The 17264-nt window shown below is 43.4% G+C and overlaps 1 protein-coding gene across 1 annotated transcript in view; it reads right to left on the bottom strand.

Annotated features, from left to right (window-relative positions):
- Lrguk (leucine rich repeats and guanylate kinase domain containing) overlaps positions 1-17264 on the bottom strand; it is a 69560-nt gene that overhangs the window by 39506 nt on the left and 12790 nt on the right. The window contains exons 4-7 of the mRNA XM_051175889.1: positions 17149-17249; positions 13321-13402; positions 4913-5037; positions 384-527 (exon numbers count right to left, since the gene is read on the bottom strand). Of these exons, the coding sequence (XP_051031846.1) occupies positions 384-527; positions 4913-5037; positions 13321-13402; positions 17149-17249 (452 nt within the window). The remainder of the gene's footprint in view (positions 1-383; positions 528-4912; positions 5038-13320; positions 13403-17148; positions 17250-17264) is intronic.

Genomic DNA, 17264 nt, shown 5'->3' with positions numbered 1-17264 from the left:
GCATCATCTCCCCCAAGTCTCTCCCACCAACAATCACTTTTCTCTGAGTGTAAACAAGAGGAGACATCAGCCTATGGATATTCTCTCATCTCTTCTTGCTTGGACATTTTGAATATTCTGGATACTTTCTTCCTACAGAGAATGTTGCATGAACGCAGTGACTTTAGAAAATTACACACACGATGACAGCTTGAACCTTTGAAACCCTGTGATTAAGAATTCATAAAGTCATACTCTAAGAACTGTCCCCGAAAGTTTGCTAGAACGGTGGTCCTAAGAGGGCATTCCATGTCATCTTTGAGAAGCCAATACAAGGTCTTTGTGCCGACTGGCCAGGGTGCTCACTTCCCAGAGCCACAGGAGCCACGCCCTGCATTACCCACCTTGTTATCCTCTAGGTTGATCACTTCCAGGAGGTCGTGGTTCTCCAAGCCCTGGAGGCTACTGATCTTATTGTAGGACAGATCCAGCTTCTGCAAGGCTTTCAGATCCTCCAGACCTGTGATGGTCTCAATCTGGTTGTTGCTCTACAATGGATACAATAGTTTGTGTTGGAAAGCAATGTGCAAGAAAGGTACAGAGTGGGAAATCTTCGTATTTGGACATGGGCCCCAGTTTCTTCAAAATCAAAAACAAAACAGTAAGTTGTTCTTCCCCCATCCCCGTTTCCACCCCCACCCCACTCACATACTGAAGATGAAAGGACAGGGTATCATGTTTTCATGAGTATTTTTAATATTTTCATCTCCACGTTCAACTTTTCAGTCAGCGCTAGGAAAGTCAAACATTAAGTAATAGACGCTCTTCATGGTGCGTGCTATGATGTTAGTCCTTTGACTTTTCAAACTACTTCATTTATTTTTTGAGGTTATAATTATGTCCTTTCCCTCTTCCCTTCCTTCCCTCCAAACCTTCCCATATAACCCTCCTTGTTCTCTTGAAAATCCATGGCCTCTTTTTTTCCCATTAAGCTTTAGTACAAACATGCTGTCTGAGAAGGGATTCTCAACAAAGGATTGGTGAGATGGGTGGGCATCCCTGGGATGGATTATAATGATTGGGGTGGGAAGCCCCACCCACTGTGGGTACCACCCCCTGGCCGAGAACTCTGAAATGTACAATAAGAATGAGAGTTGAACGCTCACACGCGTGCTCTAATACATTGCTCTTCTGTGACGTATGTGAGTCCCTCAGACATGTTCTCTGTGGCTCCTGCCGCTGTGATTGCCCTGCTAGGATGGATTGTGACTCAGCACTGTGAGTTGAAGAGACCCTTCCCCACTTAAGTTGCTTTTGCCACAGTAGTTTGTCAATGCGAGCAACTGGAAAAGCCACTAAGACACACACCCGAGACCTAAATACCAGTCATGGCCTGAACGCACGCTTTTAGCGCCATCACGGTAAGCCAATACCGTGACTCCCTCATACACTTTGTTTCTAGAAACATTCTGAAGTGACATCATCTCACAAAGTCTGCAGGGATAGTTGAGTTGGCAGAGTCTGGGTAGTACCTCCTCTTTAAGCCTATAAAACCTCCCTTAACCAGAGTATGACAGAAATATGTCCTGTAAGATATGACCAAGCCATTCCTACTTTCAGGTCCTAGGAGCTCTAAGATACCATGTGAGAATTCCGGCCATTCTACTATGGACAAGTCTTCCATACAAGCAGAAATCACATGGGAAAATACCCTGAGACTAAAGCGCAGACTGACAGGCTGATACCTATGAGTCAGTACTCTGAGACTAATAGAAAATCTAGCCATCAAAGCATCCCATATGAGTCAACCTCACCCAACCAATATGTCAGCAAACCCATCAGAAGGAACAGCCCCCTCCCAACCCAGGACAGGGTGCAGAACTGTTAGCTAACAACTATAGTTATTCCCCCAATGCCATTACAACCGGGTAGCTTACTATACAATGATAATCAAGCTTATTTTTTCAGTAATTCATATATAAGCATCTCTCAGACAATGAGAACAGGAGGAAGTTACCCATACTCAAATGATAGTCCTCCTTCTCAGACCCCACATACTCATAGCAATAGCAGTAATAGCAATAATTTTCATTTTTGAGTATTTCCAAACATACTCCAGTCCTTGGCTCTTTTTCCTTAAGGAATAGAATAAGTTCAAATTTTCAGTTAATAATATGCTTTACTTATCCTTATAACATTCAAAACTTTCAGGCCAGATATGGTGATGCAGAGGCAGGTAGATCTCTGAAAGTTCAAGCCCAGACTGTACATAGTGAGTTTAGAACAGCCAGGACTACATAGAGGACTCTGTCTCAAAAAAAAAAAAAAAAAAAAAAAAAAAAAAATCAGAACTTTCAATATCGACTTAAGAACTGAAAATTTAAATTACTGTATCCCCTTTCATCTGAATATTTTCACTGGAAATGTTTATTGGCACATAGAATAGCAAGAAACTCACTTTGATCCTATTTTTTATAAAATTTCATTTCAATAATGAACCAGATTTGTGCTCACTAGTATAATTCTATAACCCCTTAAAATATCATAATAGAATGTTAATAATCTTTAAAGGTGGGATATAGCCCATGAGGGCTTATTATACTATTCTTTTTACTTCTATATGTTTGAAAAAATGTAATAAAAAAGAAAAAAAAACCCTCATAACCTTATTTGCCAAAGTGAAATCAAATTTTCCTGTTCAAAGTTCAAAAAAGTTATAAAAAATGAAAAGTAATAGGAAAGGGACCGTGCTGCGCTCGCCATCCTATCCATATCAATTTAATGTATTGAAATGAGGGCTCAATCTCCCATTCAGACATGGCCCACATATCAAATTTATATACAATACACTTTCCCCCAAAAGACTGAGACGCACTTTCTGTACGGAGGACAGATGTTCTATTCTTCAGTGTCTCTGATGGCTTTCAAAGTGGTAGATGGTCTGAGCAGAGCAGGGCATAGAAAAGTTTAATTAGCCAGCCTGTGGTTGTGAAAGAGAGGAGACTAAGAGAAGCTGAGAATCACAGCATTTCTGATTGAAAGCCCTGATATAGGGCCTTTGTCCTGCACTGGGAACCCAAAGGCTCGCTCCTGGGTGTGGACATGAAGAAGTTTCTGCATACCCTTCCTCCAGCCTTGTAGTGAGTAGCGGAAAAAACACTTTGAGAAGTAAATTGTTGGAAGTAAATTAAATTAGGAAACAATCCTCATCAACCAGTCTGTCGGGGGAAACCGAGCTGGCTTTTACTCCAACAAGGGGAAGTTCAAGCTTTGCCGTGCATTATCACTGTGTTCTAAGAAGGACAGAAGGGACCGTGGCCAAGCCGGGAGGTTCCCTTGCCCACAAAAGATGAAGGCAAAGTATTGGGAGATGGTTTGTTATCGTCACTATATTATAAACTGAATTCTTGTCACTAGATAAATCAAATGGTTTTTCTGACTCCGTGAATTAAAAGTAAAGTCAATAAAAAAACTGCTGAAGCAAATGTGTACCATTTTGCTTATAAATTTTATTAAAATTTGGAAAAGGCAACTTTCGAAACCCCAGAATTTCAGTGAAAATGAGTAACAGCCTACTCTGTGTTTCCTGGCCCCCATTTGGGTGCTGGGAACAGGGAGCAGAACAACCTATCTAATTTATTGCCAGGAAAAAAAAAAAATAGCAAGAATAATACTGCCAGGGAGGGTTATGTGACTAATGAAACAGCAAATGAAAGTGAAATGCGCCGTTTTTAATAATAATTGTCACTCCTTAAGCTCAGAAAACGTAAACTCTCGCGTGGCCCCCTGAATCCTTTCTCTGCAGCCCCCCCCCCCGCCCACCTTCTCTGGATTCCATGGAGGGCTAGAAGGTCTTCAGAAAGTATTTTGAACTTTAAGAGGAAGGAACACAATCACAGAGCCAAACTTCAGTGGCTGTGTTAAATAAAGAATCTGTGCGTGTGTAAAAAGTGTGCACAGCAGGCCAGAGAGACGACTCAGCAGTTAAGAGCAGGGCTGTTTTTCCAGGCTTGCTTCCCAGTTCCCACATGGTGGCTCACAACTCTAACTCCAGTCCTAGGGGGTCCTATGACATTGCCTTGACTCCCTGAGAACAGGGTAGGAAAGTCGTACTTAAACAGTCATGCAGGCAAAACACCCAAAGACAAAATGGAAACTAATTTTTAAATTAAAAAATGTACACATGTGAGAGAGACATAAACATCAGTAAGATACAAACCTGCCCACCCTCGGGTGGGTTTAATAAAGGCCCAGAGAGCCATCTAAGGCTAGGAGGGAGGGGAAGAGTAAGCAAGAACCCTGTATATACACAGCATTAGCACTCTGGCACATGCTAGTAGCCCGTACTGTCGATTTATAAATACCATGTGCGTTTTTGGGTTACATAGGGTCCTATTGGCTTGTTTGCAAACAGTCTCATCTTTGATTTGAGATGTGGTCCCTTGACATGTCACAGGGCTTAAAAAGGCGCTTACTTTCCTTGGGAAATGGCAATCTGATGGAATCTTTCTGATTGAACTATGCATGAATTCTCAGCATGACTTGGGACTTCCAGATTGGGAGACTGGCATGCATTTGTATAGATGGGCCGCGTGAGTTCAGTGCCTGGGAAATACTAAAGTGTGAGCAGCAGCAAGCATGCTTCCTATGCTCAAATATTATTTTCACCAGTGAAACACATAGTATGTAAAACTACCTTCTTTCACAGACCAGGAGATCCACCGTCTACAGTTTTCTCGTTTGCATACCAAATATGAAACTGGCTTTACTGGAACATGGACTATTGATCTCACACACACAGGAGCAGGTATGCATACCAGACACTATAAGGAGCTGAGAAAAAACCCTAAGTGGTCATAATTCATACACTTCTTAAACAGTAACCACTACTTCTACAAAAAAAAAAAAAAAAGTCTCGTCTTGTTGCACTCACCAAACAAAGCACTTTGATGGGTAAGGTTCCCAAGCCATTGATCGTTGTGATCTTGTTGCCAGCCAGGCTCAGGTGGGTCAGGCAGATGCAATTCTCTATCCCATTGATTTCTCCTATCTCATTGTCTGTATATGACAACTATGTTTAAGGAAAATGTTATTCAAAGTTTTTAAAAAGATTAAACACACACACATACACACACACCAAAAAAAAAAAAATTAAGGTATAAAACAAAATCTATCACTAGAAACATCAGACAAGAGTTTAAATAAAAGAATATTATATGCCCCATATTGGAAGAGCCCTAAACCTTATATGTTTTTCATACAGGATAAAACACCACTTGTATAAAACTTTTAAGGCATAGCATCTGTGTCCACACGTGACTCCCAGGCAGGCGGTACTTCTCTGGGATAGTTAATGATCTCCATGGGCAACTCCCCTCACACAGCAATCTGGGAGGCAGGGTCACCCTCCAGAGGCATGTGAAAGGGGCTTTATCACCTTGGAGATGTCTCAACAGCAAATGGGTGGCTTGGAGACCAACAACTTCTCATGGGTGATCAGCCCTTTCTTCCCATGTGTATTGGCTTCTCTTTTTCCCATGCAAATACAGGAAGCTAGAAGCCTGCTCTAATATCACCATCTGCTGTTTCTGTTCTCACCAATCACATTTTTAAAATTTGTCTTGTGTTCCAGGCTTGCAGTCGGTCCAAACAGCAATTCCAAAGCCGAGTGTTCAGCTGAGCCATCTCTGTCCTCAAACCGCCCAACTAGTTCCCAAGACCCAGCGTTGATGCTTTAAACGTGTCTTTGGGTGTCCCTTGGAGTCACTCAGTTGCCTACTCACCTCACTTTTACCATCAGTGGGTTCCTTTAATAACCATTACTTCCTGCCCTCAAGTCCCTTCCATGCTAAATTCAGGTTAATTGTTTTGAAAAGTTGATTGGCTGTCCTCTCTAATTTAAAAAAAAAAAAAAAAAAAAATCTCATAGAGGGGGCTGAAGCGGTGGCTTACGGGTTAAGAGTGTGTATTGCTTTTGCAGATGACCTGAGTCTGGATGCCAGCAACCATATCAAACAGTTCACAGTCATCTGTAACGCCAATCCCAGGAAATGTGACGCGCCCTCCAGGCCTTCAGTGGGATCTGTACTCATGTACACACACACACACACACACACACACACACACACACACACACACACACGCACGCACGAATATATACACACACATAAGTAAATTTTTAAGATGTTTTAATAGGATAAACGCAAAAGCCCTACCTGGCTTACACAACCCTTCACTATCAGATTTTGCATTTGTAACATGGGGATAACACCAAATTAGCGTGAGGCTAGTCATAGGGAAAAAGAAATAAAAATTGGGTGTGATCCTGGAGCAATAATGGCACGAGGATAATGGGAGTAATCAATTGTGTCTGTATTTGAGGTGCACTTCCCAGGACAGAATTCACACCTGGTACTGCACATTTGATCGAAAACCCGGGGCTGGGGAGACTATGGGCTCCAGGGGGAACTTAACTACTGTTGTTTGGCTACATTGACATGGAACCAAACTTCCTTCAAAATATTTACATGTATGCCCCAAAACGAATGCAAATGTCATCTCAGTAAGAGAAGCTCCTCTTTGTCGTGACTGATGGTGAACAGAGACTCGGCTGCCCAGGTGCTGAAAGGGAGTGATGGTTGAATGCACAGCCCTCAAAAGGACATTTACACTGCCCCTCTAGTGCTGAGTAAGTGCAGAAGGGTTGGAGAAAGTGAGAGTTGGAAGACGGGGGAAGGGCTGCAGGGGTAGACACAGCCATTATAATCACACCTTACAATGCACTAGACTGCGCAAGGCTAGCCTTGTCAACAGTCAAGATGAAGAATGAGCTCATTGAGACCTACTCTTCTCTCTTAGACTACTGGCTACTGATACATTCGGGGGGCGGCCACTGTTTTCAGTGAACTGTGTACTCACTGGTGAGCCACTAGTTTTAAACCCATAACTGCACAGACAGTCCTTCTTAAACCAGGTGAGTCACAAACAAAAAGACGTGGATGTCAGAAAGGGACTTGCAGGGAAGGGAGAGTACTGGGAGGAGACGAACGGAAACGAGAGAGGGTGGGGGCAATAGCCAGGATGCATTACATACATGCATAAAATAGTTCAAGAACAAGTTTGTTTTAAAAAGGGGTCTGAATGAGCTATTCTTCACGACTATAAGGCTCTCATATCATCACTATAATATAATATAATCACATGGAGCCAAGGAATCATATCTACTCTCTTAGCATGGAAACAGATGACTCAAGGCTGGGATTGAATCCAAAAGAGCTGGACTAGGGAGAGAGATAAATAAGAAAACCAGACAACGGTACATTACCAAATGTAGCAGAAATTTCTAGGTTTCTCTTACTGATTCCAGATTCCACCCGTGGGCAGAAACACAGTTTTATGGTGGTCAGTTTCCCATTTCAAATCTCCTATGAGTAAAGTCTCTGCCAAAACAACCATACAAACAGATACTTACTCACAAACACTGTCTTTCAGATCCCATTTCCTCTAGGCTGGCTAAACAATGGTCTTGGAAATAGACAAAGGCCAGCTCTTTGTACATATGGGCTATCATGAAAGATGAACATGAAATATGGGAAACAAGAGATTAAATTATCTCACACAGCCGTGTATGAACTATCTCTGTGGCAAGCAATCTTTGGCAACAAAGATTAAGCCATGAAAACTTCAAATAGCCATCTGTTCAGTGTCAGAGAGAACAAAGCGTTTAAGTCCTGCTTCAGGAACAATTGTGTCCTGGACACTATTCCAACCACGAAGAAGATGCTCCGAAATGAACGGATGCAGTTGGCAGCTGATGGAAGCAGTCGCCAGTCCTAACAGTGACAGTGACAAACAGGGATTGGGAGCTTGTTTCTGAGACCCCAGAGGCTGCCTCAATTCCCCTGGTGCCTCCAGCTTCCTCTCTACCTGTCACCACTATGCATCAAGCTTTCTGAAATGAGGACTCGGAGGAGAGAAAGGAGGAGAAACGCAACGCAGTGCCTCTCACTGTAACCACAGCCCGGGATCCAGCAGACCCCGCTGTGGTTGCTCGAGGTGGCATGTAAAGAATAAGGAGTCCAGTTAGCATCCTTGTTCAGAATGCTGCTTACTCCCTACCATCTCCTCCCACCTCCCAAGTCTCATTCCCCTTAACATTGAAGGACTTTCAGGCACCATAAGTTACTTGGGCTCACAAGTAAAGGATACGCCGGCCCGGCATCCGCACAGATCCCATGCCCTTTCATTGAGCCAATCAACCACATGATGAAAACACTTGATGCAACAAAAGCATTCAACTGCATGGAAGTCATATAGACTTTTCCCTTGTCGTTACTCCCTAACAACACAGCATGATAACATCTGGCACAGCATCTACCTCATTATATACAAGAGATTTGAGCATCCATTGCTTGGGCATCTGAGGAGTACTGGAATGCACTTCCCAGGAACGACCACAGTCTGTACATCACCGTGCTTCTCCCAACAGTCACATTATACGTCACTGCTGGTGCTGGTTATAATCAGCACACATGACTGGGCCGTGAGCAGCTCGAGGTCCCATCTAGCCACACTTGCCAGACAGATGCCTTCATCTCTCTAATCTCCTTCTAATCTCCTTCTGTGAAGATTCTTCATGGAGTGCTTCTTGCCCTTCCTCCTAACATTATTATTTCACGTTCTTTCTGAGGTCTTGGGAGTTTCTGATAAGAAGAGGTACAATCTGATAAATCACTAAACTATTATGATGAATTAGCTTCCTGGATTAATCCTCTTAGGTGCATTATAATATTAAAAGAGAGCTATCAGGAGAAAGGCTCTGAGAACTCAAAATCTGCACGCTGCTTTCCGGCTCTGAAGTTTTACCATTTTTGTGAATAAATCATTTACAGTGGAATTTTAGATTGTTATGGAAACCAAGTGAAGGAACCCTGTGGCACTTAAGCATAACTTTACGGCTGGGGCCTGGGGAAGCCAACGATATATTTTTACATTCCAGCGATGCTGTCAGCAGGTCATAAACGCTTGGCATGAATTATTCACTAGTTCAGCATTTGCTCTTATTCATTTGTCTACAATCATAAAATATGGTTTGGGTGTACAGAAAACAGTCACTGAGAAGTAAGGCCGATATCCGCCAGGCCTCTCTCAGTGGACAGTCACAGCGATGGTTTTAGTCACAACCAATCCTGAGAGAGCTCTACCACCTTAAAAAGTGGTGTCTGCCACAGGAGTGAGTCTCAAGAAGGAATGAAACACGCATATGGCTTAAGCGGCAGTGTTATTAAAAGTAGTAATCGCTAGGTGGACAGCTGAGTGGGCATACCAAATTCACCAGGAGCTCCACCTAGGAGCTGACCTTCCCTGGATCTCCGGTTTCTTTACCATAAAATACATAATTAACACTGGATGGCCTCTAAAACACTGTCTAAGATTTTAAATTCTATGAATCATGTTTTTAATTTATTAACTACCCATCAACACTTGAAAGGTAAAGAATAAACTACATCTTTACTTAATAATAAATAAATCAATTTAAACTTGACTAAGTTTCTCACCTCCTAATTTAGGATGATTATCAATTAAGTATCAATTACCTACACAGGAAAGGATGAAATAATCTAATATGACAAACTAAAAATAATTGATACCATATAGTTAACAATATAGTTAAAGATATTAATATAATCTACTATAATCATTTTATATTACAAGCATAATTGATTTATTTTCAAATTACTCAAATAAGAGTTTCTACAGTTTGGGCCTGCAGAGATGGTTTAGTGGCTAAAAATATGTACTGCTCTTGCAGAGGACCTGAGTTTGGTTTCCAGCACCCACATTAGACAGCTCACAACTTCCTGTAACTCCAGTTCTGGGGGTTACAACACCTGCTCTTCTGGCCTCTGTGGACACTGCACACATGAGGTGAACATACAGAGAAGCAAGCATGTATGGACACACATGCATTCACACATACACATAAATAAAAGTAAATGAAAGGAATTTCAGTTTTTAATTCTTCGAACAAACTATCAAGCTTATATTTTCTTTTTGACATCTATGGGAGCTAGGAATTTGGCTTTATTGTAGCGCCTATTATGTATGAGACTCTGAGCTTCAGTTACACACACACACACCTCCTGTTCAATCTTTGTGTCTGCTTCTTAAAAATACTATGCTGGGTTGTCCCTTTCCCCTTTGTACCTAGGTTATGTTTATTTTTATTAAAGTTCATCTCTGGGATCAAGAGATGGTTCATTGGTTAAAACTGTTCTTGCAGAGGACCCAGGTTCAATTCCCAGCACTCACATGAAGGCTTACAAACATCTATTCTCTAGTTCCAGGGGACCTGATGTCCTCTTCTGACCTCCCCAAGCACCAGGCATGCATGAAGTGCACATACATACATACATATAAGCAGAACATTCACAAACATAAAATAAAGCCTAAAAACCTTAATATTCATCTCTATTGCAACCATCTTCATGCCTATGTCATTGGCTGTTACCTGATAATAAAATAATTTATTTACTCCTGCTCTTATTGATGAGCAATTGGTGTGTTTCCAATTTTGTCATTATAGCCAACACTGCAATAAACGCTTCTCTGCGGCCTTTGGGTACATGTGATTAACTGCAGAAGTCAGAAGTGTCAGGAGAGGCCATGGTGAGTGCAGACACTCACCCTTATGGGAGAACTCAAAGCTGTCTTCTCAAAGCGGTTGAGCCAATGTCATAAGCACAGACAAGTTCCAAAGAGATCGTCTTGTTATGGGTGCTTCCCAGCAGCTGGCGTTTTTTAGATTACTGTGCTTAAAATACTTTTGTAGAGCACATACTCAGAGAGAACTCTTTCTTGCTAGTCTTCTTAGTTGTATTGTGAAAGAGTACAGAATTTGGGAGCTGGAAAGATGCCTAAAGGCACCTACCTAGCACCAAACGAGATGGTCTGAGTTGGAACCCTGGGACCCACATGGTAGAAAGAGAAAACTAACTTCCAAAAGTTGTCCTCGGACCTCCATGTGGACACTGTCCTGTGTGCACCCACAAACATGTATGCATACAGGATAAATTATAAATGTAATAAAAAATTTTAAAGAGTGTTGGATTTCATTACATTTTATATATCACTTCAGTTTCTTTAGGGGGAAAAAAGACTTATTTTCCTGAAATTGTTAGTGTTAATTCTATCTGTAATGTTTCTAATATTAAACTATTTATAATTTTACTTCACGAATAGCTCAAGAAGAGCAGTTTGTTTTGGCTATTTGTCTCTGTAGTTTTTCAAACATAGGTAAAGATGCTATAATATACTCTATATGCCCACATTCTGAATTTCCATTAATCTTGATATAATAATTACTTTCTTTATATGTCAGTAATAAGACTTAATTATTACAGCTAATGTGCACATTAAATGAAGAAAACCTAATTCCTTTCTTTATGATATCACTGCATTTTTGACATTCACAAAGTTCTAATATTTTACTTTTGTACATGGAAAGCTAAATTTATTCTTAAAAAATTAAAACCCTCATGATAGAAATGCTTTTAAAAATGAATCCATTATTTTGAGTCTACAATATGTGAGAGCTGCTTTCTTTGACAGTCTGGGCTGCACAGTGAGGTAGCTTTCCACAGGAACGTTCTCCATACCCAGCTCCTCTGTTCTCTGGGTACCGTGAGGCGCAGGCAGGGCCTCTGCATGCTGACCCCCTGACAGGCAGGGTTTTAGGGTATAGCCAGCTTCTTAGCTTTAACATGCACTCAAATTGTCCAGATATGTGGTTCAGATAGATCCTTCTGGAAGTACTCTTCAACGAGCCAGAGATGAGTGGATTTCCAAGCCAGGTGGCTTCTGAGTTCTCTCTCTCTCCTCTGTCTCTCTGTCTCTCTGTCTGTCTGTCTGTCTGTCTGTCTGTCTGTCTGTCTCTCTCTCTCTCTCTCTCTCTCTCTCTCTATCTATCTCTGTGTGTGTGTGTGTGTGTGTGTGTGTGTGTGTGTTTCTATCTGTCTCTCAACATTCATTACACACCATGGTCAAGCACGAAGCCAAGGCGCTATAGGAAGGTGCGTTTCTGCATGCCTCTGATTTGCCATAAAAACATTTCGTCTAACTCGTTATCCGATGTCTCTATTGGTGAGCACTGTCTAACAGGTCACTCACTGGTCATTTTCATGGGTGAGTTTTAAAGGAAGTGGGATGCGTTCTAGCATCCCACATGAGCACAGTCCTTCCTCTGCAAAGCCCATCTTCAGGGTCACCGCCTCTGCAATCTCAGACTTATTACCAACAAGCTGCTGCCTCATCCCTGGAATGAGACACTCCGGGGCAATCAACTCATGCTCCGTTCTGCCCCCCAAATTCTCAAGAGACGGAGAAGGATGCTTGCTGAGCAACAGAAGGCCAGGCTCTCTTATTGCCCAGAGAACACCAGTCTCTGGTGTAAAAAAGAGATTCAAGCTCATTAGATGCACAGATCTTCAGTTAACCTTTTAGATTCCACGAGTTGAAGTCTGCATTCTGTCTGCATGGGAACACAGTTCACTCAATGCGTACATGCATGTTCCCGAAAGCACATCCAAAACCGGGCTTCTCTTCTGTTTTTAGTTAAATGCATTTTAGCTGGGGATAGAGGTCTGTGGTAGAACACTTCTCAAGCATGGGTGAGATCCCAGGTTTGATCCCCCAACAAAAGAAATAACTAACATACTAGAATGCCTTGCATTCTAGGAAGCAGAAGGAACTCCTCAATAAAATAACTACGAGTTTTCCTCATGACAAATCTAGATTTTTCAGAATCTGAGTTTGTATAAAATAAGACAAAAGTTTAAGTAAATTTTAAGATGCATGCTCATTTAACAGAACTTCCCTAGTTCTAGAATCAAGAACCAACTTGACATTCATGTCAAAGATCATCCTTCTCTGTGGTGGTGAGAAGCCCATGGCAAGCTTTGGCTATAGAATTGGTCCTTGGTAAACAAACATCCTTCCTCATTTTATGACTACTGATTTTTTTTTTTTTTTTTTTTTTTTTTTTTTTTTTGGTTTATCCAGATAGGGTTTCTCTGTATTGCTTTGGAGCCTGTCCTGGAACTAGCTCTGTAGACCAGGCTGGCCTTGAACTCACAGAGATCCACTTGCCTCTGTCTCTGCCTCCCGAGTGCTGGGACTAAAGGCGTGTGCCACCCACGCCCATCTGACTGTTGATTCTTATTCAGTTACATGAGCCACACACGTCAGTGATATCACTTATCTGATGCCACTTTGTGTAGTCTGCAACACCCTCTCCAAAGGGTCACGTCGCCACGGCCTCCCCTTCACACATTCAAAGGATACTGTCCAAAATCAGTTGAGTGAGAGTGTGGTATGCCGACAGGTCACCCATTTCAGAAATTTGGTTGTTGGAAAAATCCACCTTCTGGTGATAAAAAGAGAACAGTATGTTACAAGTTCACTAGTGTTTAATGGCAAAAGGAAAAAAAAGTGTGTTTCTGGATGTAGACTTACAATTGCTTGCTGTAGATGCATTACAGCCAAACCAGGCATCTCTCTTTGCCTTTTCTAACCAGGACACTATTGTCAACCCCTTGAGAGAGAACCAAGAAGTCTTCTCTGTGGCCCAAAAAGATGCAGCTTTCCTTCCCATTCCGTCCCCTTTCCTCCAGGGACTCCTGCACTATATGGCCCTGGCTGGCCTGAACTTCTTGTAGATCAGACTGGCTTCAAACCTGCAGAGATCAGCCTGCCTCTGCCTCTCGAGTGCTGGGATTAAAGGTGTGCCACCACGCCCCACCTACTCTTGAATTTTCAGCTCGTATTTTAAATTTCCTTGATTGCCCTCCCAGATTTACTTCCCTAACACCCACATCACCGTGTTTCCCATTTTCCCTAATATCCAGTGGAGCATATCCACTTCACTTACGTGCATATCCCATTTTTCTGTTCCACAAACAGTCTCACACGCTGCCCCTAACTGCCAGAACAGTCCTTATTCATCCCTCAGGCTTCAATTGTATGTCTTAGAGTGGGGCTTTCTATTGCTGTGGAGAGACACCAGGACCACTGCAGCTCTTACACCCTCTTAATTGAGGGTGGCTGCCTCACAGTTCCAGAGGTTCAGTCCACTGCCATCATGATGGGGAGCCTGGCGGCGTGCAGGCAGACGTGGTGCCGGGGCTCAGAGTGCTGCATCTCGCAGGCACAGGAAGTCGACTGAGACATTAAGCAGTATCCTGAGCATAGGAAACTTCAGAGCCCGCCCCTACAGTGACACACTTCCTCCAACAAGGCCACACCTCCTAACAGTGCCATTCCCTGTGAGATTATGGGGGCCAAGTACATCCAAACTACCATCATATTCTTTCTCAAATTTGACTCATTTAGATAGGCTTTTCCAGCAACATCTATTGACCCTAGTCTAGAAGGAGACTAAAACCAGACTGACTAATTAATAAAGAGCTTTGCTTAATTCATCTACTAGGAAAACAAAAAAAAAAAATCTTTTTTGAAAGAGGCAAGAAAACTGGAGATTTTTAAAGCTCTATATTCAGCACTAGAGGAGGAGGCTGTAATCTCACTCCAGAAGGCTGTCCAGAAGACCCTGAATACACACAGTCCCTCTTGTGCCCTTTAAAACAGTGACGGCACTCGTCAAACTCATCAAGACAATGCTTTCCTACAGCAAATCCTAGAAAACAGTGTAAAGCAAGAGGAAACGACTGGTCAAGTCTGTTACGGTGTCTGCGTGGTCTGTGAGACACAAGCTGAAAACCCCTGGGAAGGAACGGCGCAAGCCACCTTGAGCAGCAGCAATGGCTACATGAAGCCCTGTTTCAGTGACACAGATCTCAACAGAAACTTAGGTCTACGTGTGTAGTGAATATGTAAAACACATGGTATGAAAACAGCCCAACACAGCATGGTGAACGCAATTTAACATTTACCTTTTTGCTTTTATATAACAATGATGGGCTAAAAATGAACTCATCGCAAGGTCTTCTGTTTTTGTTAAATATTTGTGTCCCACTGAAGGAAGCTTATCCCATGTTCTGGGGCAATGGTTCTCAAATGTATTAAAGATCGTAGGGCTATCTAGGAGCCCTTTAACAAGTCCAAAGTCCAGGACTTCCCTTGATCCACTTAACTCAGAATCTCTGGCAATGGGGCCTAGGCCATAGTAAGTCTCTAAGTTTCCCTAAGTGATTCCAGAGATGGGGTCTAGGTGCCAGCACTCTTGGGGGCTCGCAAAGCACAGCTCCCATAGCCACCAGAGGGCACGCCTCCTGCCAAACTGCCAGCTCAGAATCTCATTTCTCCAAGAACCACAGGTAGCCTGGGCACCCCTGGGAGCAGGAGAAATGTCACTCGCATATCAACCTGCTCCGCGATGCACAAGTGTCTCGTTCCTGCTTTCAAAGAGCATGCTTAAAACAAGTGCAGGATGTGAGCATGGAGGCGTAGGATGGGGCAGGAAGTGAGCGTGGAGGCGTAGGATGGGGCAGGAAGTGGGCGTGGAGGTGTAGGTTGCTGGGCGGGTGTTCGCCACTGTTAACCTCTCTTAGAAGTCATGTTCCTGTCAACCATAAGATCTTTAAATTCTCATTTTAAGCATTCCTTCTGGGAGTTGTTTTCCTATAAAGAAGATGTCGGGGACAGGACAATCTGATCCCCTAACTGGCGGGTGTTAGACTCTCCCTTGACACCCTGACCACCTCCAGCAAAATAAATGTTAAGCATCTGGCCAGCCATCCCACCCTTAGGTCAGCACCGGCCACTTTAAGCGTCCCATAGAGGCCTTGCGAAGACTTCCTGATAGTCACAACTGGATGCTCTAGTTCCTGAAGGCGCAGCCTCTGCCAGGGCTGTTTTGTTTTGTTTTGTTTTGTCTTTGCTCACAAAGTCTCTGTGAACTCTAGATGGTTTGCAACCGTCCAGGAAGGTACGTGGGGGCCCACTTCCCTGACGACCCTGATGACCTGCCTGATGGGAAAATAGAAAGGCTGTTTGTTGGTGCAAACACACACCTTCACGTATGTGCAAGGTGAGCTGGGACTGGTCCAGCACCCCTTCTCTGGTTATGGAAGCAGGAGGTTCCGCTTCCTGGCTGTAAGCTGCCTGAGAGACCATTTCCTGCCATTGTTTTTAAGGGCAGCAGGCCCCACAAAAGGCTTCTCTGGGGCCACTTTTGGCTTCGGCTCCTGTAGTAGTGTGGGGAGAGCTGGTGACATGAAGTAAAGCAAGGAGCAGCGCTCCCGTGGCAATGGAAGCATCAAAGGGGCAGTGGCTACAGCAGCTGTGCAGCCAACGAGCCAAGTTACAAGAGGCGGCAAGGCGTCTGGCTCCTCCATCGCTGAAGAGGCAGCTGAGAGGTGGGAGAGGATGACAAGAGCAGGGGCAGAGTGACAGAGAAACTAGAGAAGACAGCATGCTGAGCGCGGCCCACTGTCACTGAAGAGCTCCGCAGAGCTGCTGAGCCTGTAGGGCCCAGAGTCAGATACTGAAGGCCCTGGAACTCTAGCACTAGTCACCGTCAGAGGCCGGAAGGGATCCTGCTACTCGGACCTTACTGGACACTGCTAAGCTATCGCCAAAGGCTGTGAAGGTCCAACTTCCCAAGCTACACAAGAGCCTACGCAAGCGTCAGATACACAAGGCTCCCAGGAGCTCAACAGCAGAGGGTGCAACCTGCAGGCTGCTGGCTAACAAAAGCTACCAGACACCAGCACTGAACCTGCATCGCTGACCCACAGTTACTATCTGGGCAGAGCCAGCTCACTAATAATAAAAGTCTTATTTCCTTAAAAAGCAAAGGTTGGGTAAGGAAGGGGACAATGTTTGCCCCGAGGAAATGTGTTATCGCTGTTTCAGATAGAAGTGTACTACTGTAACTAAAGAGACGCAATGGCCACTGAAATAAAATATGGCCAAGAGGACAGAAGGAAGCAGGTAAATGTGCTTTGAATGTGAGGTTTCAGCAAAGATCTCGCAAGGGCTGTACGGTGGTGGCACATCTCAGTGACACACCTGTCTGCATTTCAATTTAGACACCCGCACTGTAAGTTCTACACCTTGTCCCCTCTGACTTCTCTTCATTAATTCTCTCTTGCTTGTATAAGCACCATGGCAACCGCTTACCGTGTGTGATTAGTGTATTGATAAGTATACCTGGAGATTTTGGGGTGGCTTGAAGTTGAAAAAGGTAGTCAGCTTGTTCTGGGAAGCATTTAGTTCTAGAAGATAAGGCATGTGGCTCACACAAGACAAATCTGGGGGCAGAAAAG

Source organism: Phodopus roborovskii, unplaced genomic scaffold, assembly GCF_943737965.1.
Source record: "Phodopus roborovskii unplaced genomic scaffold, PHOROB, whole genome shotgun sequence".
Lineage (NCBI taxonomy): Eukaryota > Metazoa > Chordata > Mammalia > Rodentia > Cricetidae > Phodopus > Phodopus roborovskii.
Note: the sequence above shows the minus strand (reverse complement) of the source record. Positions and strands in the feature narration are given on the sequence as shown.